Source organism: Ranitomeya imitator, chromosome 5 (genome assembly GCF_032444005.1).
Source record: "Ranitomeya imitator isolate aRanImi1 chromosome 5, aRanImi1.pri, whole genome shotgun sequence".
Classification (NCBI taxonomy): Eukaryota; Metazoa; Chordata; class Amphibia; order Anura; family Dendrobatidae; genus Ranitomeya; species Ranitomeya imitator.
Genome location: NC_091286.1, coordinates 580,381,819 through 580,405,643, shown reverse-complemented (window position 1 = coordinate 580,405,643; position 23,825 = coordinate 580,381,819). Strand labels below are relative to the sequence as shown.

The 23,825-nt window shown below is 42.9% G+C and overlaps 1 protein-coding gene across 1 annotated transcript; it reads right to left on the bottom strand.

The window, feature by feature from the left end:
- Window positions 1–229: 229 nt before the first annotated feature.
- On the bottom strand, window positions 230–20,290 carry SHBG (sex hormone binding globulin). Its single transcript, XM_069727871.1, has 8 exons — window positions 20,071–20,290; window positions 16,406–16,515; window positions 8,951–9,140; window positions 7,183–7,350; window positions 6,501–6,666; window positions 4,830–4,972; window positions 4,522–4,747; window positions 230–900 (listed from the first exon to the last, which is right to left on the bottom strand). The coding sequence occupies exons 1-8, from the start codon at window positions 20,179–20,181 to the stop codon at window positions 770–772; spliced, it is 1,245 nt and encodes a 414-aa protein (XP_069583972.1). The 5' UTR covers window positions 20,182–20,290; the 3' UTR covers window positions 230–769.
- Between the last annotated feature and the right edge of the window lie 3,535 nt (window positions 20,291–23,825).

The following is a 23,825-nucleotide window of genomic DNA, read 5'->3' as shown; positions in this document are numbered from 1 at the left end:
AAGCCGGGAGAAACTGGCGTAAAAAATTCAGAAGTTGGAAAATGTTTGCACTATTCCAAGTTGCGACTTTCCATAGCCATTTTTGCCAAAATTCAGGTGAAATTATTTTTACGAATCAGGGCCACTGACCAAACACTGATGAAACTCGTTCTGTCATTTCCAGATTTGTACTCCATCTGGACCTCATTACGGATTGCGTCATCAATGTAGAAATAAAGACAAATATTAATCCATGTGTAAAAAGGATTTATTTCTCATGTAGACTTCATGTGAAGGTGAAACCACAATATTAGGCTGATACATGAAAATATATGTCTCAGTAGTGATCAATATGGAAGTCGCAAAATCAGAGCAGCTGAGTATATAAAGCGTGTACCCGGAATGTGTATAACTAATAAGCATGGCACTTCCCCTTATATAATGGTGGACTTTGCTCTATTTTCTGGACCCCAAAAAGATTGATCTGGTAAACTTGGGGCTATAAAACAATTTCTAAAATCCATACATTAGATCATGTTAGAATGATATGTTTTCCATACACATCGATATAGCCAAGGATCATACATTCATTGGGGTTCTAACTAAATCAAATATAAACATTATTAAAGCCCCAGAAAATATAAAGCCTTATTAAAAAGACCAATTAATATTTAAACTCAGAAAATTACATGATATTAAAAAGTCCTAAAACAAGAATAATCATCCTAATCGTAATTACCAACAAGTAAAAAAAAAAAAAAAACCTCCAATGAAGATGTCACGTTATTCCCTATATTGCCAGTGGGCAGCTGTGACTGTGGACATGAGGGTGTTTGTACTGGGCCGAGTCAAAGTCAATCGCTGTTCCTTGTAGAGTTATCTTCAGACAACCTGAGAAACTCACCCCAGGCTCAGCTTGTTCTGCAAACACAAGAGAATATGATTAGGATGAAAATTGTCATCAATCTGGGTGCCCAAAAAGGTTTTCACAGACCATATCAGTAGCCCTATAGCAGTATGTTCTTCAAGATGAAGACACTTCAGAAAACGCTTTTTTTTTCTTGAAGCAACTTTTTTGTGTTTCTTTTTTTTTTTTAACAACTGAGCACTTTTTTGACGTTTTCATTTTACAATAAAGAAGACATTAGCAGTTTGAGGCAAAGATACTATTAAAATGTCTTGGATTGTTTTAAGCCTTCCCATTACCTTCTATTAGTGCTCGTGCAGATGACCGTATTATTGGTCTGAGTGCGATCCGATAAACTTTATCAGATCAGCAGCCTCTTCAAGTTCCTTAGGACTAAAAAATAATCTAAAAAATATTTTACAAAGTTTAAAGAGAATCTGTCACCCTATTTTTCGCCTGTAAGCTGCTGTAGATAAGCCCCCGATGTAACCTGAAAGATAAGAAAAACAAGTTAGATTATACTCACCCAGGGGCTGTCCCAATGTGGTCTGGTCCGATGGGCGTCGCGGTCCGGGTCCAGCGCCTTCCATTTTCATGCTATGACGTCCTCTTCCTTGCTTCCTGTCGCGGCTCCGGCGCAGGCGTACTTTATCTGCTCTGTTGAGGGCAGAGCAGAGTACTGCAGTGTGCAGGCCTCTCTGACCTTTCCCGGCGCCTGCGCACTGCAGTACTTTGCTCTGCCCTCTACAGAGCAGATAAAGTACGCCTGCGCAGGAGCCGCAACAGGAAGCAAGGAAGAGGACATCATCACATGAAGATAGGAGGCGCCGGACCGCGACGCCCACCGGACCGGACTGCACCGGACCGCCCCTGGGTGAGTATAATCTAACTTGTTTTTCTTATCTTTCAGGTTACATCGGGGGCTTATCTGCAGCAATGCAGAATGCTGTAGATAAGCCCCTGATGGTGGTGGCCACAGCTTATAGGCGAAAAATGGGGTGACAGATTCCCTTTAAATATATAAAAAAGTTTGTTGAAATCAATGCCTTTTCCAAAAATAAAAATGTAAAACCAAAAAAAAAAACATATTTGGTGGTCTGTACTACTAAAATATAAAATTAATCAAACCAGTAAACCACATAAAGAAAAAAAGAACTCGGAATGCTCTCTCACAGCTCTGTCGACACAAAAGAAGAAATGCTATAAGTTTCTGAACGGGGCTGGACAAACCAATTGTTTGTTACAAAGCTCTGACGTGTTTTTTTTTTCTAAAATAACTAAATATGTTATAAATATTTTTTTTTATCTCTTTTTCGTTCTCTTAATTGCAAGCAGATCAGTGACGGTTCAAATGCTGAGTCCAGTGGCCTACCGCCAATGGTGGCAGGCCATTTAGCTGCTACTGGGCACGTAAGCCAGGGAAGTCCGGTGTCAGCGCCAGTATTGGGCACCCTCATTGGTCATGGCACGTTCAACCGTATCTGCATTATGATATGAATACAGTTGAAAGGAATGATGGAGCGTCAGCTGACACTTCCTCCTCCATAATTCGTCCTCAGCACCTGACATCTCAGCGCAGCGGGCACAATGATGTCACTACATGGTGCCCACTATGTTGAGATGTCCAGTGTTTCAGAACACTTACTCACATGCACAAATGAATACACACAAGTGGGAATAAGGAGGAAAGGTGAGTATTTGTTTTTAATTTTAAATCAGTGAGTACATTGTGGTGGCCATAATACTGTATGGAGGACTATAGGGGTGCTTTATACTGTGTGCAGGACTATGGGGGTGCATTATACTATACAGAGAACTATGAGGAGTGCATTATACTATATGAACTATGGGAAGTGCATTATACTATATGGAGAACTATGAGGAGTGTATTATACTATATGAACTATGGGAAGTGCATTATACTATATGGAGGACTATGGGGAGTGCATTATATTATATGAAGGACTATAGGGATTGCATTATATTATATGGAGGACTATGGGGAGTGCATTGTATTATATGGAGGACTATGGAGATTGCATTATCCTGTATGAAGGACTATGAGAAGTGTATTATATTGAATGGAGGATTATGGGGTGCATTATACTATATGGAGTACTATGGGGAGTGCAATATATTGTATGGAAGACTATGGGCGTACATTTTACTACATAGAGGACAATGGGGAGTGCATTATACTGTATGGAGAATTATGGAGAGTGCATTATATTATATGGAGGACTATGGGGATTGCATTATACTATATGGAGGACTATGAGGAGTGCATTATATTATATGGAGGACTATGGGGGTTGCATTATATTGTATGGAGGACTATGAGTGCGCATTATACTATATTGAGGACTATGGAGAGTGCATTATACTATATGGAAGGCTATGGGGAGTGCATTATACTATATAGAAGACTTTGGGGTGTAGTATACTATATGGAGGATTATGGGGTGCAGTATACTATATGGAGGACTATGTGGGGGCCATTATAATATTTGAAGGGCTATGTGGGAGCCTTTATACAGGGCTATGTGGGGTCCATTATACTGTATGCACGCAATTATACAGTGTGAAGGCTTGTGTGGGGCCATTATACTGTTTTTAGGCTGCTGTTGTCCATTATACAGTGTGGTGAGGTGTGGTGCCATTATACTGTATATAGGTCAATTATACTGCATGGAGTGCTTTGTGGGGGTCACAGTTTGAGGATCATACTATGTTATGGTCACCATACTTTGTCGGGGGAGTTGAAGAGGGATACAGTAGGTTCATCATACTGTGCATGTGCAGGGTACTGTGGAGGAATTAGCTGTGGAGGTATCATACAGTGTTTTGTGTGGCACCTTTGTTGGCATTATACGTTATGGGTGCAATGTAAAAGGGAATCTAGGGCTTCAGTAGGAGGAAAATTACTTTGTAACTAAGGACTGCAAAGTTGTGAGATATGCTATTCTGTGACCCTGTTGAATATTATTTTTGTTTTGTTGGAGGGGGGCCTAATTAGAACTTCAGCTAAGGGGTCCCATGATTTCTATGAAACGCCCCTGGCTGAGCCCTTAGTGATAACTCAAAAACCTCAGTGAACTGCGCAGCTCAGGATACAACAGGGCACATATCCTGCCTGAGTGAGTGCACAGGGCGGACTACTGATGCAATCATAATCATAGACTTTCACAGGGTATTTTTTAGCAATTGTGGCAGCTAAGGACCTGAATAGGACGATATGAAAAAATTATATGAAAGGTTTTGTTACTCCTTATTCACAAACATAATTAAAAAAAGAAGGACTTAGAATTTTAGTATGGCTGTAATCAAGCGAACCTGAAGAATCATGTTGCCGGGGTCAATTTTATGGCACAACAAACTGCATAAAAATGAAACCCCAAAAAAACAATAACAAACATGCGTTTTTTGTGTGTGCCTTTTTGTGCTTTTTTTTATTTCGCAATGAATAAATGGTTGGTCCAGGAGGGGCTTAAATGGTTATCCAGTTCTTAAATGTGAGGGTCCTCCAGGCTGTTTGAAGGTGCCTTTTCACTGCAGACCTAGACTACAAGCCCCAGTCCAACAATGTGTAGTTTATAAAGAACATGTGGTACTGAGCCCTAGAAGTTGACAGTTACCTGAAGTGCCTCCGATAGAAAGTTGAGAATCATGATCAAGCCATATGTTTTCAAAAGCCTTGAAGTCCGCTGGCAAAATTTCCATGGACGATGAGACCTCACTGGTACTCAGGACAACTTGATTGGACTGGATAACAACGTTAACGGTATGCCAGACTTTTAGACATTCACCAGGTGGGAACTTCAATGAATGTGCCAATTTTCCCAGTAAGGAAACTTCCAGAACCTGAAGACAATTACATAATATAATATACAGATAACAGAGAGGCGCTAGAAAAAAATACTATAATGACATTAATGATCGTTACCCGCTTTTCCAGATCCAAAGTTATTGTCAGTGCAGAAACGTTTCCTGCTCCGGACAGTCTGAGAAGGACCCCGCCATCTTCTATTACTCGGAAGGAGAGCTGGAGAGTCAGTTTCCAGGAGTCTTTGTGCTTTGTTGGAAAAACTAAAATCAATAATTAAAGATATTAAATGGGTATTCTAACAATAGATATTCATTGTAAAGGAGTAAAGCAGTGGGGGCCTAGTATGGCACTTGTTACTATACTAGCCTCCATAGATGTAGCTGCGTAAGAGCACTTGTCTTTTAGAACCATGTTCTAAGGAGCAATGTGGGAAATTGGACTCCCGCCAAATAGATTTTTATGATATAACCAAAGGATACTTAAAAAATGTTTGATTTAAAATAAAATAAAAAGCCCTGCCTGCCAATAATGCTTAAAGAGATTATCGCATGTAGGCACCCCCTGTCTGTAGGCCCTAATAGGTCAAATCGATGTCACAGACTTGGGTGCCATTCTCAGGATCAGCCATCTGGCTGAACAAGACTTTCACTGCTAAATAGGCTTTAAAGTAGATGCACACGACCGCTTTCTCTCCATCCATGAAAAACAATCCTATTGTGCTTGTCAGACTCTGATCCGAATTTGATTAGTGGGATCAATTTTTCTCAGAGGTGTCATCAGCATGTCATCAGAGTTCGGTCCGATGTTTTCCATGGATCCACCCATGTTTTGCATTACCAATTTGGTTCCAACACTCAAAATCGGACCTGGCACCGAATTATCCCAGGAAAAAAAATGGACTTGTGCACAACCCTATATAATAACATGGGTACTAGCACTATCCGTGAAAGCCATAGATAGCAATCGGTCGTGTGCACAAGGGAAACTTTTTACTAACTAGTATATTTAGGACTTAATAATTGTTTTGTTGCATTAGGGTTTAATTGAAAATTTTGCACCATTTGCATTTTATACCCTTTGTGTTGCACTAGCTATTGCTGGCTGCAGAAAGAGTTAGCCAGAAATTGGTTAGTGAGCTTTCTCTGACAGGAGAGTTAGTAACTCTGTTATGAGGCCACGTGCATACGTTGCGGAAAGGTGTGCGGATTTTTCCGCACTGATTTTAGTAAATCTGCAGGAAATCCGCACTGTGGATTTACTGCGGAATTACCCCGGATTTACTGCATATTTTTCGCGATTTTTGTGCGGATTCCACCTGCGGTTTTACCCCTGTGGATTCCTATTATGGAGCAGGTGTAAACTGCTGCGGAATTCGCACAAAGAATTGACATGCTGCGGAATAAATAGCGCAGTGTTTCCGTGTGTTTTTTTCCCCAGCATGTGCACTGCGGATTTTGTTTTCCATAGGTTTACATGGTACTGTAAACTCATGGAAAACTGCTGCGAATCCGCAGCGGCCAATCCGCTGCGGATCCACAGCATAATCCGCAACGTGTGCACATACCCTTAGTCTTTTTCTGAGCTCCATTCAGCAATTTATGACTGCAGAAAATATCAAAGTAGAACGTGTAGGGAAACAAAGCCTGTAAAAACCGAACAATGCGAAATAACATTTTTAATGAAATCCAATTGAAAAAAAGTATTTTTATCCTCACATAGATGTAAATATAAAAAATGTCCCCAAAGGTCAACAATCCCTTTAAATATGTGTATAAGAGGACAACTCACGAGCAGATTTGAAGGTAGCATAGCCATGAGCAGGAAAGAAAGCTCCAGGTTCCTCATTTTCAAAGCAGCGTCGGTTCTCATCCGTCTCCATTGCATTGTCCAGGGTTTCTGTATTTTTTTTCACCCAGGCCCAGTTACGTAAACACCCGTCCAAAGCAGGAACCAGCTAGATGGAGGGAGCACATGGTGCCATCAGCAAAGTTATGTTCACACTTTCAGTATTTTACCTCAGTATTTGTAAGCGAAAACCAGGAGTGGGAATAAATACAGAAGCGGTGACGTGTTTCTATTAGACCGGGGTAACACTTGTGAGAAACTCGCATCGCACGAGTCTCGCGTCTCAATTCCCCGAGACTGCCGCCGGCACCCGGGACCGGAGTTGGAGGCTACATGTATTTCTATGCAGCTGAACGCTCCGGTGCGAGTTTCTCGCAAGTGTGACCCTGGCCTTACACTTTTCCTCCTCAGTTCCACTCCTGGTTTCGGCCCACAAATACCGGTGTAAAAAAACTGACCAAATACTGAACGTGTGGACATGGCCTTTTACTCCTCTAGATTAATGTGTTATTACGAATGTGTAGTGTAGGTTGTACGTCATAGGTTAATATGGATTTCTGTACATGTTATAGCTTAATCTGTTAGTTATGGAACATCATCTCTGTGCCACATAATGACATAGTACCGGCCTGAGAAGCTGCACATCACTGTTTGCAGGAAGGTCACCCAGGATGATGCCAAGTGTGGAGGAACTCCGAGGCATCAGCTCATTGTTCACCTGGAACGTCAACATCACCACAACCTCTCCATTCACTTTCACATCAATAGTGTCAATGGTACTGTCCACCGTCACCTGCAAGACAACACAGAAAGCAATATAGGCAGTACTGACAAGCACCATAACAAGTCCGGTGTTATAGTGTGATATATCATTTTAACACTTAGAGAAGTATTCTCAAGTTTGGAAGTTATCTCCTATCAGGGCCGGCTCCAGGTTTTTGAGGGCCCGGGGCGAAAGAGTCTTGGTGCCCCTCCCCTTTAACACATACCACGATTCATGATCGCATATAACACAGCCATGTAGTATATAACACAGCCCACGTAGTATATAACACAGCCACGTAGCATATATCACAGCCATGTAGTTTATAACAGCCCACGTAGCATATAACACAGCCATGTAGTATATAGCACAGCCCACATAGCATATAACAGCCCACATAGTATATAACACGGCCCACGTAGTATATAGAAGAGCCATGTAGCACAGCCCACGTAGCATATAATAGCCCATATAGTATATAGCACAGCTACATAGTATATAACATGGCCCACGTAGTATATAGAAAAGCCATGTAGTATATAGAACAGCGCAAGTAGCATATAACAGCCCATATAGTATATAGCACAGCCACATAGTATATAACACGGTCCATGTGGGTATATAGAACAGCCATGTAGTATATAGCACAGCCCATGTAGTATATAACACAGCCATGTAGTATATAGCACAGACATGTGGTATACAGCAAAGCCCCCCTCCCCCCAAGAATGGCCCCATAGTCCAGTACTCACTGTTATAGTTAAAAAAAAAACACTCCACACCTCTCAACGTGCCCGCGCTGCTCCCTGCTCTGGTCTCGGCGGCTGCCGCTGCACTGCCTGACACACAGCGAGTGCGCGATGACATCATCGCGCACCCGCAGCGGCATTTCAGAGGCAGAGTGGGGAATGATGGGAGAGGGAGCGTCAAGTGACGCTCTCTCCTCCATCATTTGCTTTGAACTTTACCGGCAGACGCCGGTATAGTTCAATGCGGTGCTGGGGAGTTGGCGCTGGCGACAGTCGGGCCCCCCTGCCTCACAGAGGCCCGATTGCAGCTGCGTGATGTGCCGCTAGCTGAGGGCCCCTGGGGGAACGGGGGCCCTAGGAAGCTGCCTGCCCCTAATGCCAGCCCTGAATGGGCCCCCCTGTCTCGTCAGGGCCCCAGGTACGCCGAGTGCTGACGCCGGCCCTGTCTCCTATCCATCAGATAGGGGAAAACTTCATGATGGCAGGAGTCTGACTGCTGATCCTGAGAACTAGACGATCATTTGCAATTCATACTTATGAAAGTGCCAGAGACCGACTGAGCACAACAGTTGGCTATCTGTCTATGTATGGCAGTCCTATTGAGTATGAATGGAGTGGCAGTGCCCATGATCAAGTTCAGCGCCATTCACATGGGTCTCTTCAAAACTCTGGTTCTTGGGATGGGTAGGTGTCGAGAAGTCATCACCTACCCAATAGGGGATAACTTCCAAACTTGAGAATACCTCTTTGAGATCTCAACAATATGGTTCATCTGTTACATACCATTATAACCATATAGAGGCTTTATAATACATTATCAACATGGTCAACAGAGAAGCTTATCAGAGCCATCAAGGATCCTAAGCTGTGCTTCATCTTACCCTCCTCCATTTTCCATCGCTCATATCTGGCCCCCACTTGGAGAGAACCATCTGTCCATTTCCATTACTCATCTGTACTTCCAGACGACGATCCCGGACCCCAAGTACAAACCAATTATCTTGTCCAACATCTCCATAAAAGATGATGCCTTCTGGATCAAATGTCCGGAAATCAAAGGAGGAGAGGTTACTGTGGAGGAGAGGACAGGCGAGACATTATGGGGACCAGAAATGCATAAACCTCTATATACAAAAATACAGCTGCCAGTCTATTACATCATAGTCACGAGTCAAGAAAATTGTAAGGAATACTGCCCCCTAACTGTAAATTGTCAGAAGTGTTTGTGCCTCTTGTAAATGAGTATTTATATTATCCCTGAATTCCTAGTAGTCATTATCATTTACAGTCCGATTATCCTACATCCCTTGGGCAAAAAAGGATTCTTGGGCAAAAAAGATATCAGTCAGTGACAGATACTAGTGACATAAGTAACACCTGCTCGGGTTGTTTCTGACCATAATATCAAGTATTAGTGTCACAGAAAGAAATGGCATATGTGTTTGGCTTTGTTCAGATACCCCTTAGGCTACTTTCACACTAGCGTTGGTACGGGGCGTCGCAGTGCGCCGGGCCGACATACCGACGCATGCTGTGAAGTAAAAGCACAACGGGGGCCGCGGATGCAGTTTTTCAACGCATCCGCTGCCCCATTGTAAGGTCCGGGGAGGAGGGGGCGGAGTTCCGGCCGCGTATGCGCGGTTGGAAATGGCGGACATGACGCACAAAAAAAGTTACATGTAGCGATTTTTTGTGCCAACGGTCCGCCAAAACACGACACATCCGTGTGGCAATCCGTCGCAATGCGTCGCTAATGAAAGTCTATGGAGAAAAAACGCATCCTGCGGGCAACTTTGCAGGATGCGTTTTTTCTCCAAAACGACGCATTGCGACGGAGGCCAAACGACGCTAGTGTGAAAGTAGCCTTATTTGTAATAAAAACAGAAATTTAAAAACAATTACAAAGCCACAAAATACCTAACTAGTTTGTACAAAGGAGCAATGTCATAAATTGTTACAGAAAGACCGACATGTCAATTTTCTCATTGAAACCAATTGGTCCCGAGGCACCAGCGCGCAGAATCCATCTAGCCTCATGTCTAAGCAAAAGACGATCAAGGTTCCCCCCTTGTTGAGGTAAGAAAACTCTCTCCAAACCAGCAAAGCGTAAAACCTGCGCATTACCCGCATGTACTTCTCTCAGATGTTGAATTAAACGGGGCACCCCTTTCCCCGTACGTATGGAATTAAAGTACTCTCTAACACGAACAAACAAAGGACGCACTGTCTTGCCAATATAGAAGAACCCACACGGGCAAAACAACACATAGACAACGTTTTTAGTCCTACAGGAGATGAAGTGCCGAACTGTATGAGAAATTGGGCCCACTCTAATGGAATTACCTGTTAAGTGGTAAATACAGAAGTTGCAATGACCACACTTGTGATTGCCTTTAGGTACCCCTGTCTGTAACCAATTGCCTGATGGAGACACGATCCTATTACGGACCAAACAATCCCTGATGTTCCTGCTACGCCGACAGGCGAATAGTGGTCCTCTCTCAATGATATCTTTTAAGTCGGGGTCTTGGGCTAATATTTGCCAATTTTTTCTGACCGCAGACCTAATCGTAGTGTCCATTGGACCATACTTGAAACTGAATATAAATTTTTTTCCTTTTTTCTCTTTGTTCGCTTTGTATGGGACCGTGTTAGTTGCTCTTTCAAGAGCTGTATTTAATAAAGACCGGGGGTAACCTCTCCTTTCAAATCTGCTGTATAAATCCTGTGATTGCTCAAGGAAACCAGTAGCACTGTTATTAATTCTTCTAACCCTCAAAAACTGGCTATATGGTAAAGCCAATTTGGTATATGGGGGATGGGCACTATTAAAGTGAAGGAGGGAATTGGACGCGGATGGCTTACGGTATACTTCTGTTATCAATTCACCAGCATTAACCCTTAAGCTCACATCCAAAAAAACTAATTTAGATTCTCCAAAACAAGAAGTAAATTTCATGTTCATGGTGTTGGACAGCCCCAGGTGCCCCACAAACTTTGTGAAAGACTCCCGGTCCCCGTCCCACACCATGAACATATCATCAACGAACCTAACATAGAACTTGATGTGCTTTAAAAAGGGGTTGTTAGAGGAGTAGATATACCGATCCTCAAATACAGACAGATAGAGGTTAGCCAGGGTACATGCGACCGGAGTACCCATGGCTGTACCCTCTATCTGTCTGTACCACATATTATCAAATTTAAATGTATTGTTTTTTAAAATAAATGACAAACCCTCACATATGAAAGAAATGGTATTCACGTCTGTAGGAGTATTACTAAGTACCTCTTTAATTGATTCTGTGCCTAAATCCTGTGGTATCCTGGTATACAGGCTTTCAATGTCGATCGAAGCCAAGGAGAAGTTCTCCTGCCAATCAAATCCCCTTAGAGCCTTTAAGAAATCCTTCGTATCTTTTATATAAGAAGGTACATCCCGCAGGAGGGGCCGTAGCAGCCAGTCTAAATATGCTGACAAGGGTTCTGTGATAGAGCCAACCCCGGACACAATAGGGCGTCCCGGGGGCTCTACCAGGGATTTATGTATTTTTGGTATGTGATACCAATGAGGTTTTCTGGGAAATTCTGGATACAATTTTTCCGCTTGTTTCGAAGACAATGTACCTCTTTCAACATAGCCCCTTAAAAAGGAGCGTAACGAGGTCTGAATCTTAAATGTGGGATCTTCTGTTAACATTTCATACGTACTGGTGTCTAATAATTGTCTCTTAGCCTCTTGTATATAATAATCCCTGGTGAGTAACACTATATTTCCACCCTTGTCAGCCCCACGCACTATTATGTCTGAGCGTGCCTGTAACTCTTTCAAAGCTATAAACTCGACCGGTTTCAAATTACTCAAGGGTTTTTTGTATATTAAGGCTTCTACATCTTTTATGACTTGAGCCTCAAAGATGTCTACGAGGTTGCCTGGGGACACAGGGGGGACATATGTAGATTTTACACCTCTCATAAAGGGTGCAGAGGGGGCAGTATTCTCAACGTTAATAGACAAGGGAGTATCTGTAAGACTCAACAACAATTCTACATCCTTCTGTATGTCATCCGAAGGATCTTTTGACAAGGTAAAGCCCAAAGGGCCAATTTTACATGGTTTTTCTCCTGGATAATCTACCAACCTGTCTTCTTGCGTTTTATTTAAACGTGCAGATACCGCAAATGATTTACACAGATGGATCTTCCTGACTGCCTTATATAAATCCACCTTGAAATCGACAATGTTAAATTCCTCAGGCAAACAATAATTGAGGCCCTTAGATAAAACAGATAAATGCACCTCATTTAGAACGAAGTCAGTTAAATTAACCACCGTATTGCATGTATCGTCTATTGTAATGGTCTCCAAGAGACCTGTTTCCTTTTTCGACTGTTGTAGCCTGCCTGTGTGTTTCACTACCCTCCCTGCAACGTTTGTTATGATGTCTGAATAAAGCTACCAAAGCATCACCGGTGAGTGCGCTGTTCTTTTTTTCTTTTTTCTATTATTTGGACTTTCATTGAACTGTGGCAACAGCGGCACCCCGGGTGGTAGAATCTGGCTTCTTTAGGTTCTATGCGGTATATGTTCACAGCGTAAGGAAAGCACTAGGGTCCAACTCATCTAGCAGTGCAGATGTATATATTTTTGCTTATATTTTTTGCATAAGCCTTATTTGTATATACAGTCAAAGAGGATGTCCACCTGTGGAGACTTTTTTTGTACTTAAATGCATGTATTTAAGGCTAAAAATAATTTTTGCAATTTGGCTTAATTAAAAACGTTGCACTTTTACAAGCGTTTTGTTTCTCTGCACGTTTAACTTTGATGTGGTCTCTGGTCTTAAATCGTGTGAGAGAAGCTCAGAAAAACACAGATAAAAGAGTTAATGACGTCCCATTAGACCATCATAGCGGGCTGACTGATGGATTCTCAGTTAACTCAGTTCTGCTACAAGGAATAATGGTACAGCACAGAGGCTATCGAAGGCAAATGATGCAACATTTTTAATGAAACCCAATTGCAAAAAAACCCGGTGAGTAGAAGCAGAGAGTGGGGTCCTGGTCCTGGACCCAGAGTACAATAATGTACTGTGTGTCAGCACACAGTCATCGGCGGGCATATCTCGGCGCGGGGAGCTTTCCTGGTGCTGCACGGCCACCAAAATAGAATGGCAGAGCAGCTCCTGTGGAGGTCCCTCCACCTATTCTGTGAAGTGCTGGTGATGGCGATGCGCAATGATGTCATCATGCTGGCATGTACGTATGCCACTCACCAGGATACCAGAGGTGAAGATGCGCCTGCAGGGGATTGAATGAGAGATAAGTATGAAAAGCTTTTTTTTTTATATACAATTAATTAAATGGGTGTGGGGTGTGGTGGGGGAGCAAATGACGATGAATTGAGGATGTGGGACTGGGGATAGTGGATGATGATGTATTGAGGTAGGGGAGCGTAAATAATGATGAATTGGGGGTGGGGGACAGCACATGATGAATTGAAGGTGGTTGGTAGGAAGAGCAAATGATGATGAATTGAGGTGAGGGGAGTAAATTATGATGGATTGAGACTGGAGGATGCAGAAGCAAATAATGATAAATTTAGGTTGGTGGAGAACAAATGACGCTGCTTTGAGGTAGGGGGGAACCAAATGATGAATTCGAGGGTGGGAAAAGCAGTTGATAGTGAATAGAGAGTGGGGTGGGAGAGAGAGGACATGACATAATGAATTAGGGCAGAGGGGGACACGTAAATATAATGAATCGGGGAGAAGGAGGAACAGAGTGGGGGCATTGAGGATGACGGAGTGTGACTGGTAATGAACTGGGGTAAAGTACAGGTGCTAATTCATTTATATATTTATTGGGTGGGGAAAGTGGCTATTGTATAATAAATAATTATGTATTAATGGTGGGTGCACGTCTGTATTGAGCTGCGTAGTGTAGAAGTTGGGGAAAAGTGGGGAATGTGCTCTGAAAGCGGTGACCTAGTTAACGGTGTGCTATTTTCTGCAGAATCGAGTCCTGGCTGGAAGAAGTGATCGCGGTCTGCACTGGATGAAGAAGGAAAACGAAGATGAAGGACTTCAACTAGAGACGTCACGGGCCCAGAAATACAAGGGTTCCAGTTCTCAGAGACATGGCCAAGGTAAGGAAGGCTGAAACCCAACCACCACTGAACAAGACACATAGTTTAACATTTTTGGGTTGAAGATGTACTTAAAATCAGCTCCAAAACCTATTGCCAGTCTTTAGAAGACACTTTCTTAAATTATTGGTACATGAAACAGTCTGCTTCTTTCAAGAAAACCATGATTATATGCAGGACAATGCTCCATCGCAGCATTGAAGTCTCCACTGCTTGGCTGCAAGTAAAAGCATTAAAGAGGATTTCTGTGATTTAAAAAAAAAAGCATGCAGTTACCTATGGACCTAAGCATGAGAGCGGTGGGAAATTGTCCCACCACGCTCGCGTTGATGTCAGAAAGGTGAAGTGAGTTCATTGGCTGTGAACTCGCAGGATCTGTCTGATGGCACTGCGAGCAGGAGAACTTTCTCACGCACACGGTGCCCTCAGACAAAGAATAGGAGTTCACAGGGAGACACTGGGAACACGGTGCTCAGTGTCTCTACTGGATGACAGACTGTATGGTCACATCATGCAACCACGCAGCTTGCCATCTAGATATAGCAGAGCTAGACCCGTCATGGGACAAATAGATTTTTCAGCATCTCTGCGGAAAGGTGAGGAATATTGTTGTTGTTTTTTATCTCTTTTGCAGATGACAAGGGCGTTGGTGGCGTTGGTGGAATGGGCAAGGTTGTAAGTTTGGTTTAATGAAGATTTAAAGGAGTCTGTCATTCTTTCAATTAAAAGACTTTATTCTGGGTGTGTATGTTTTCATGCAATGTGACTATGGGGTTAGTGATGGGGTGTCTTATTGACGCCTCTCCATTACCAACCTCGGGGCTTGATGTCACCTGACAATACAAAGGTGACACCAACCCCCCCACTATCACCCCACTTGCCTCCGCTACAGGACAAGTGGGAAAAGCGAGGCTAAGTGCCAGAATCAGTGCATCTTAGAGATACGCCTTTTTGGGGGGCGGCTGAGAGCTGATGTTTTTAGCCTGTGAGGAACCAGTATCCATGGCCCCTTCATAGGCTATAAATATCAGCCTGCAACTGTCTGCATAGCCTTTGCTCGTTATTAATTATAGGGGGACCCTGCATCATTTTTTTAGGGTGCCACCATTTTAATAGCTAGTAAAGGTTAAGTATACAATTGTGAGCTGATATTAATTGCCTGGGAATCTCCATGGGTATGACACCCTTCCCAGGCTATAAACATCTGCCCCAATCGTCAGCTTTCCCTCTGCTGGTTACGAAAATTATGCATGAGTCCACGCCATTTTTTTCAGAAAAATTATCTTTTATTAATTAAATACATGTACAGTAAGCTGCACACACTGTACTAATTGTATTTGTCACAGACATCTGTATATCTACCTATTCTATTTGTATTTACTGTATGTAATCCATCTCTTCTATCCTGTTGGCTCCTGCAGTGATTTTACCATATACGGCAGATGAATTCCTGGCTTTTCTTCTATGTATGTAATATATATATATATATATATATATATATATATATATATATATATATATATATATATGTGTCACTGACATCTATATATTTATATGTTCTATGTGTATATATCTATTCTATCTATTACGCTGTGATTTTACTGTATGCGGCAGATGAATTGCCGGCTTCTCAAAGGACACCGATGCGCAAAAATCAGGCAGCACTCGCATGGTCCGTGTGCTATGCGATTTTTTTCTCACGCCCATAGGCTTGAGTCTCGAGTCTTGTCTCAGTGACAATCGCAGCATGCTGTGATTTTACATACACACGCTGAATACGGCTGAGAAAATAAACGTGATGTGAGCTGCCTCATAGATTAACACTGATCCGAGTACTAAGCAATGTTTTCTCACATAGTACTCAGCCGTATTTTACGGTACTGTGACACCGGCCTGAGAAAGACAAACCCTAATTTTAGCCTTCTTAAATATTCAGGTTTATTAACCTTTTGGATTGGATGACAGCTTTGTAGTTGTTCAATAATAAAATGAATCATCAAAAATCCAAGTTGCCTAATAATTCTGGACATTATAATGCTCTTGGGTTAGGTGGCAAAAACCTGGTTACAGATTCACTTTAATTCATAGAAATCCTCATATGCTCAGTTCTTATAAGCAATATTCCTGATGGAAGTCTATCTACATAGCAGCCGTTGGATTGCAAAAGACATTATGAGATGGGGAATACCTTGTCAAATCGGAAAGTTGGAATTCCAGGTGCAGAACACTCTGCGGATTTCCATTACCTATATACAGACTCTCTGAGGATCTCACCGGCTTCTCAACAGGACAAGACACCTGGAAAACATACTTCGATATAACTTAAAACTTTCATCAGTTTGTCTCAGTCCAATATCAACCCCCATAAAGTCAGGTGGGAAAAATATCCTTACAAATTAAGCAGAACTGAGAGCATTAGAACATCTCCTAATATGTTACAACAAGATGTCTGATAGATGTGTATCCCATATCTGGAACATGCACCAATTGTCGAGAACAGGAAGAAATGCAGAAAAAACCCACATGCATTTGCTGTGGAAACGCACTATAAACATAAATAATCCACACCTGACTGTATCAATAAAGTTTTTTTCAAAGCCAAATACCAAAAAGTATCAAAATCAAAGCAACTTTATTTAAAGGGAACTTGTCACCCCCAAAATCGATGGTGAGGTAAGCTCTCCATCATCAGGCGGCTTATCTACAGCATTCTGCAATGCTGTAGATAAGCCGCCGATGTTACCTGAAAGAGGAGAAAAAGAGGTTAGATTATACTCACCCTGCTCCGATGGGTGTCTCAGGTCTGGAACAGGGCCTCCCATCTTCATTCCATGACGTCCTCTTCTGGTCTTCACGCCGCGGCTCCGGAGCAGGCGTACTTTGCCCTGTTGAGGGCAGAGCAAAGTACTGCAGTGCGCAGGGGCCGGAAAGGTCAGAGAGGCCCGGCACCTGCGCACTGCAGTACTTTGCTCTGCCCTCAACAGGGCAGACAAAGCACGCCTGCGCTGGAGCCGCGGTGTGAAGACCAGAAGAGGACGTCATGGAATGAAGATAGGAGGTGCCGGAGCAAACCTTTATACACCCATTTGACCAGACCGCAGCAGGACCGCCCCGGGTGAGTATAATCTAACCTCTTTTTCTCCTCTTTCAGGTTACGTCGGGGGCTTATCTACAGCATTACAGAATGCTGTAGATAAGCCCCTGATGATGGTGAGCTTATCTCACCATCGATTTTGGGGGTGACAGGTTCCCTTTAAAGTAGGACTCCCGCTAACTTTTTTTAATTCATTACATGTGTGTGTACAGGCATGTTATGTAGTGTGAGTGTATTAGCATACTTACCAACAGATTCTTCAGTGTCCAGTGTCGTTCTTCTCAGCTTCTCTGTGACATTACCGCAATTCTGACTAGCCGCCTCATTCTATGCGCTATGCAGGAGCCAGAAGTCGCTGTTTCATTGAAAGCCTACAGGACATCGTTCTGATGCTCAATAGGCCTTCATTGTAAAAGAGACTTCTGGGTCACGCAGCCAGTCTGCAGAGCGGTGAGGTCACAGAGAAGCTGAGAAGAACGAAGCTGGACATCAGAGAGAGCAGCAGTAGGTGAGTATATTAATATATTAATACACTCACACTACATTACATACACATTTAATGAATAAAAAATTAGTGGGACTGCTTCTTTAAGACAGCAGCATCAAAAACACAATAAAAACACATAAAAAAAAGATTTTCGAGTAACCTAAGTCCACGTGCACATAGTGACTATTTAGTGAGTTTTTTATCTCAGTATTTGTAAGCCAAAACCAGGAGTGGGTGATAAATACAGAAGTGGTGACATGTTTCTGTTATACTTTTCCCCTGATTGTTCCACTCCTGATTTTGTCTTACAATTACAAATACTGATGTAAAAAACTGACCAAATACGGAACGTGTGAGCGTGGCCTAAATTAGCTAATAGATGCAGAAATGCTGCAGAAAATCTGTAACAGGCTATGTGCACACGTCCGGAAAGTATGCAGAAATTTCCTGAGAAAATCCTGAGGTTTTCCCCAGGAATTCTGCACGCATTTTTATCGCGTATTTTGTGCAGATTTTGCACGTTTTTTCCCGGAGGTTTCCAATGCAATAATATAGTGAGAAATCCACTTAAAATCCGCAAAAATTAATGAACATGCTGCGTATTTTTCTGCATGCTTTTTTTTGCGGAAAAAAAAGGAAACGTGCACAAAAATTGCAGAAATCATGAAAAATGATGGGATGCTTAATGTATGCAGTTTTTAAAGCGTTTTTGCTGCGGAAAGCCGCCTAAAAAATGTGTGAAAAATCCGCGAATAATCCGGATTGTGTGCACATACCCTAAAAATGCACCAAATACTCATTGTCGGAACTTACCTTAAGGCTACGGTTACACTATCAGTATTTGGTCAGTTTTTTACCTCAGTATTTGTAAGCCAAAACCAGTAGTGGAACAAAAAGAGGAAAAGTATAAGGGCTCATACTCACTTGCGCGAGACTCGAATGAGTCTTGCACGGCAATACCCGGTGCTGCTGCTGGCACTCAGATCGGAGTGTGCGGCCGCATAGTAATACATGCAGCCACACGCTCCGCTCCTCTGTGCCAGGTGCAGTGCCGGGTATTGCCGTGTGAGACTCATCAGAGTCTCGCGCAAGTGAGTATGAGCCCTAATAGAAACAATTCACCACTTCTGTATTTATCACCCACTCCTGTTTTGGCTTACAAATACTGACAGAAAATACTGACCAAATACTGAACGTGTGACCGTAGCCTAAGGCTAAAAAACAGGAGTGGGTGATTATTGCAGAATTGCTGCACATGTTTCTAATATACTTTTCCTCTGATTGTTCCAATCCTGGTTTTGGCTAACAAATACTGAGGTAAAATACTGACCAAATACTGATAGTGTGAACATGGCCTAAGGCTAAAGATCAGGAGTGGGTGACGTGTTTCTATTCTACTTTTAATATGGCTATGAGTGATAATCGAGTATACTCATTGCTCAGGTTTCCTGAGAACGCTAGGGTGGTCTCCGAGTATTTGTTAGTGCTCGGAGATTCAGTTTTCATCACCGCAGCTGAATGATTTACAGCTACTACCCAGCCTGAGTACATATGGGGGTTGCCTGGTTGCTAGGGAATCCCCACATGTATTCAAGCAGGCTAATAGCTGTAAATCATTCAGCTGCGGCGATGAAAACAATCTCCGAACACAAACAAATACTCGGAGACCACCCTAGCGTTCTTGGGGAAACCCGAGCCACATGTATACACGCTCATTACTAATGACTATCCCACTCCTGGTTTTGTCTTACAAATCCTGAGGTAAGACTCACCAAATATTAAACGTGTGCACGTGGCCTTAGGCTGGAAACAACGTGTAGTTTCAGATTCAGTTTTTTGAGCCAAATCTAAAAATGGATGCAGCAGGAAGAAGTAGAAGTTTGTCTTTTATATTTTTCACTCCTTTTGAATCCTATATTGGCTTTGGCATAAAAAGACAGCACTAAATATTGCCTTAAAGAACCCCTATGTACGATTCCAGCCTCACAATGCATTACTTTTCATTTTCATACTGCACAAGCTGAATGAAGCACAATAAAGCCCTAAATGTATAAATGAAGACGATCTAAATTAATCCTGATTATTAAACTTTCTGTCTGCTTTTTCTGAGTTACAATAGTGCAGTGAGTTTACTGCGTAGCTCTGTATAAAACCACAGCTATGCCAAACCCAGCTCTGCTACATCTGCAGATTACTAAATGACGAATGTGCCAAGGTTTCTTTTTGTTTTGTTGCTTTTAGAAATATAACTGCTAATTATTATTTGTGTTACCTTTGCTGGGTGATCATGGTAAGGCTCTGGTAATATAGTTCCCAAAGTAAGACCTCCATAGGAAAGCAGGACTACAATGACCAGCATGGACACACTGATGAGAAGCTTCATTTTCTCAGTGCTGTGAATGATGGTTGTCGCACGTTCACTGACCTTTATATATCAATAGGAGGGGACTTGTTCTTCTTGTGTTCCTTATTCAATTGCCAACTTTGGCTCCAACCACAACACGTTCCAGTATCTGCCTTCTGCAGATGTTTTTCAGGAACTCAGGAGACGTATGTTTAACCCTTCACCGATGTGTGACCATGACCATCTGTGCTTCTATCCGATTCCTAAAAATAATCCCATTTTCATAATAATTGGCTGAAAAATAAGGTTCCCCGGTGTATATTTAAAACATGTTTGTAAAGTTGCAACCTATGCTTGTTCCCTACCGCCGTGCAGGGGCACTGCCATTAGTATGATCACAAGCGGACGTTGGAAGACCCCAATGTCACAACTAGGCTTGAGCGAAACGGATCGGACAAATTCAAAAGTCGCCGACTTTTGGCAAAGTCGGGTTTCATGAAACCCGACCCGATCCTAGTGTGGGATCGGCCATGCGGTCGGCGATCTTCGCGCCAAAGTCGCATTTCGTATGACGCGCTTGGCGCCATTTTTTCAGCCAATGAAGGAGCGTGGGCAGAGTGATGACATAGGTCTTAGGGGCGTGGACGCCTATCGCCATCTTGTCGCTTGTGCGCTGTAGCGATTTGCAATGTGTAACACCAGCTTTTCTGTTCAGGGACGGAGGAGAGAGGGAGAGGGAGAGAGAGAGAGAAAAAAAAAACCATTGACTTTGCATTGGGTTTCGTGTTTCGGTCGATCCCCGACTTTTCGCCATAATCGGCCGATTTCACTCGACTCGACTTTTGAGATAGTCGGGTTTCGCGAAACCCAACTCGACCCTAAAAAAGTAAAAGTCGCTCAACCCTAGTCACAACCTCATAAGTTCTTCCTGCCAGTGTACTTTGGCAGATGAAAACATTCATTGTTAAGGATTCAATGACATGGCATCTTCAGGATGCTCATTTAATTACTTTTTTTCATTGCATTTTAAAGGGAACCTATCACCTGAATTTGGCGGGACCGGTTTTGGGTCATACGGGCGGAGTTTTCGGGTGTTTGATTCACCCTTTCCTTACCCGCTGGCTGCATGCTGAGAATGAACTTCAATCCAATATTGCGGCCAGCATGCAGTGTCTCCATTTTTTGTGACCAATGATACCATTTTGGTGCAGAAACAATCTTTTGATCGCCCGTTATTGCATCTTAATGCAATGTAGCGGCGACCAAAAAACCTTAATTCTGGCGTTTTGACTTTTTTTCTCACTACGCCGTTTAGCGATCAGGTTAATCCTTTGTTTATTGCTAGATCGGGCGATTCTGAATACGATCATGTGTATGTTTGTTTCTTTTTTTTTATTGTTTTATTTTGAATGGGGCGAAAGGGGGGTGATTTTAACTTTTATATATTTTTTTTTATATTTTTAAAAACATTTTTTTCACTCTTGGCATGCTTCAATAGTCTCCATGGGAGATTAGAAGCTGCCATAACCCGATCGGCTCTGCTACATGCAGGCAATGATCAGATACCCTGCATGGCATGTAGCAGAATACCTCACTTGCTATATATGAGCGCCGACCACCGAGTGGCTCTCATAGCAATCTGGCAGTGACAACCATAGAGGTCTGCAGGAGACCTCTGGTTGTCATGCCAGCGCATCAGTGAGCCACGATCACGTGACAAAGGTCACCGATGGGCGGATTTTCGGCGCGATTGCCGGAAATGCATGTTAAATGCGGCTGTCAGGGTTTGACAGCGGCATTTAATAGGTTAAATGCCGCCGGTGGATCCACCCGCGACTGTTCCGGGCACATGTCAGCTGTTCAAAATAGCTGACATGCTGGGAAAGATGTGGGCTCACAGCCAGAGCGGAAGGAAAGGGAGTCCGACATGGGCGTACTATTACGCCCAACATTGGGAAGGGGTTAAAGACAGTCCCAGACAGCTCTGCATACATGTGTGGAGATGGACTGGGGTCAAGCTCATCACACAAGTGTCAGAAATTACTTCAAAAATGTATGCCAGCCCCTCTGGATAACATTACTGGTGAAGGCACACACCAATTGTAAGATGCGCCAAATTCAAGATACGTGCGCTTCTTAATGAATGTTGTGCATCTTACTGTAGCCTTCAAATTGTTCCAGAAAATAAAGTATTTCTCCCACAAAATTATTGCAATTACACATTTTGTTATATACATTTTTATTTCCTCTGTAATTTGAACAGCACAAAAACACAGAGAGAAAAAGGCAAATTTGACATCATTTCACACAAAACCCCCCAAAAGGGGCCGGGCAAAATTATTAGCACCCTCAACTTAACATTTGGTTGCACACCCTTTGGAATAAATAACTGCAATAAATCACTTCCTATAACCGTTAACAAGCTTCTTCTTATACCCGTGACCTAGGAGCAAACCCAGCTTTCTGACACTGGGCACTATATTGCGACTCAAAACCCTTTTGTAACTGTAGGGATGTGAACGGTCTTACCCTGGTCCTGCCCCTGAAGACAACAGATGCACTATGTAAATACGGTTGTGCGGTTTTATGTGTGAAAGTAACGTGCGTCTAATGTAGTGGCTAACCCGGAACTTCAGGAGGGGAATACATGGCATTACCATGCACAATTTATTCCTCTCTTCAAGGGGTTATTTGGTGGGAAAATTAAGTTTTCCCGCCAAGTGGGTTTTGGCACGTAGTTGTGAAGCAGTTAAGATTGGTGGGAGAAGGCAGCCTGTCAGCTGTGCGTTGCAGGAGAATCTGTGTCCCCCCCCCAGCGACGCTTAGCGATAGGGCAGTTTTTGTGTAAATAGTGACAGCAAGGGGATAGAATATGTCAGCGCCGGTGTGATCTGTTACTCCCCGTCGCTACTGTTGGGAGTAGCTGTCATACCTGCTGCTGTGGAAACCACACTGGAGGATCTCTGGAAGAAGTTGGGGGATGAGTGAGGCCTTGCCTGCCTACAGCGCTGCCTCAGCTGTCCTGTCCACCTTAGGATGTTGCAGCTTCAAGCACCGTGTGACAAATCATGGAATCATAAAGTGGTGAGTTGGAAGAGACCTCCAGTGTCATCGTGTCCAACCACCTGCTCAATGCAGGATTCACTAAACTATCTCAGATGGATGTCTGTCCAGCCTCTGTTTGAAGACTTCCATTGAAGGAGAACTCGTCACCACCTCTCGGGCAGCCTGTTCCACTCATTGATCACCCTATCAAAAAGTTTTTTCTAATATCCAATCTGTATCTTCTCCCTTTCAGTTTCATTCCATTGCTTCTCATGTTTCCATGTGCAAATGAGAATAAGGATGATCCCTCAACACTGTGACATCCCTTCAGATATTGGTAGACAGCTATTAAGCCTCCTCTTAGACTTCTTTGCAAAAGGGAGGAGCAGGAGTCTGTAATTTCCCCAGTAACAGCACGAGTTAAAGGGGTGGGAGAAGAGTGTTATAAGGAGGCATTAGTACGCCTGGTCTCACCCCTGGGTTACCATTTAGCGGTTGCAATAAAAGAAAAATATGGCATAACGAATATACTGATTTACGGTCATTGTTGCCAGCCTCAAAGAAATTTTTGGCAAAACTGGAAAAGAAAAAGGACGAGGATAGGCGCAGGCCTATATCTAGTTCTTTCAATAAATGGT

What these genes read in the sequence shown, in the direction of transcription:
- SHBG (XM_069727871.1), bottom strand. Translation starts at nt 20,181, where the DNA reads ATGAAGCTTCTCATCAGTGTGTCCATGCTGGTCATTGTAGTCCTGCTT. An exon ending in ACCATGATCACCCAGCAAAG is followed by an intron (nt 16,516 to 20,070) that starts GTAACACAAATA and finishes TATGTTTTCCAG; the next exon opens with GTGTCTTGTCCTGTTGAGAA. An exon ending in TTCTATCGGAGGCACTTCAG is followed by an intron (nt 901 to 4,521) that starts GTAACTGTCAAC and finishes TTGTGTTTGCAG; the next exon opens with AACAAGCTGAGCCTGGGGTG.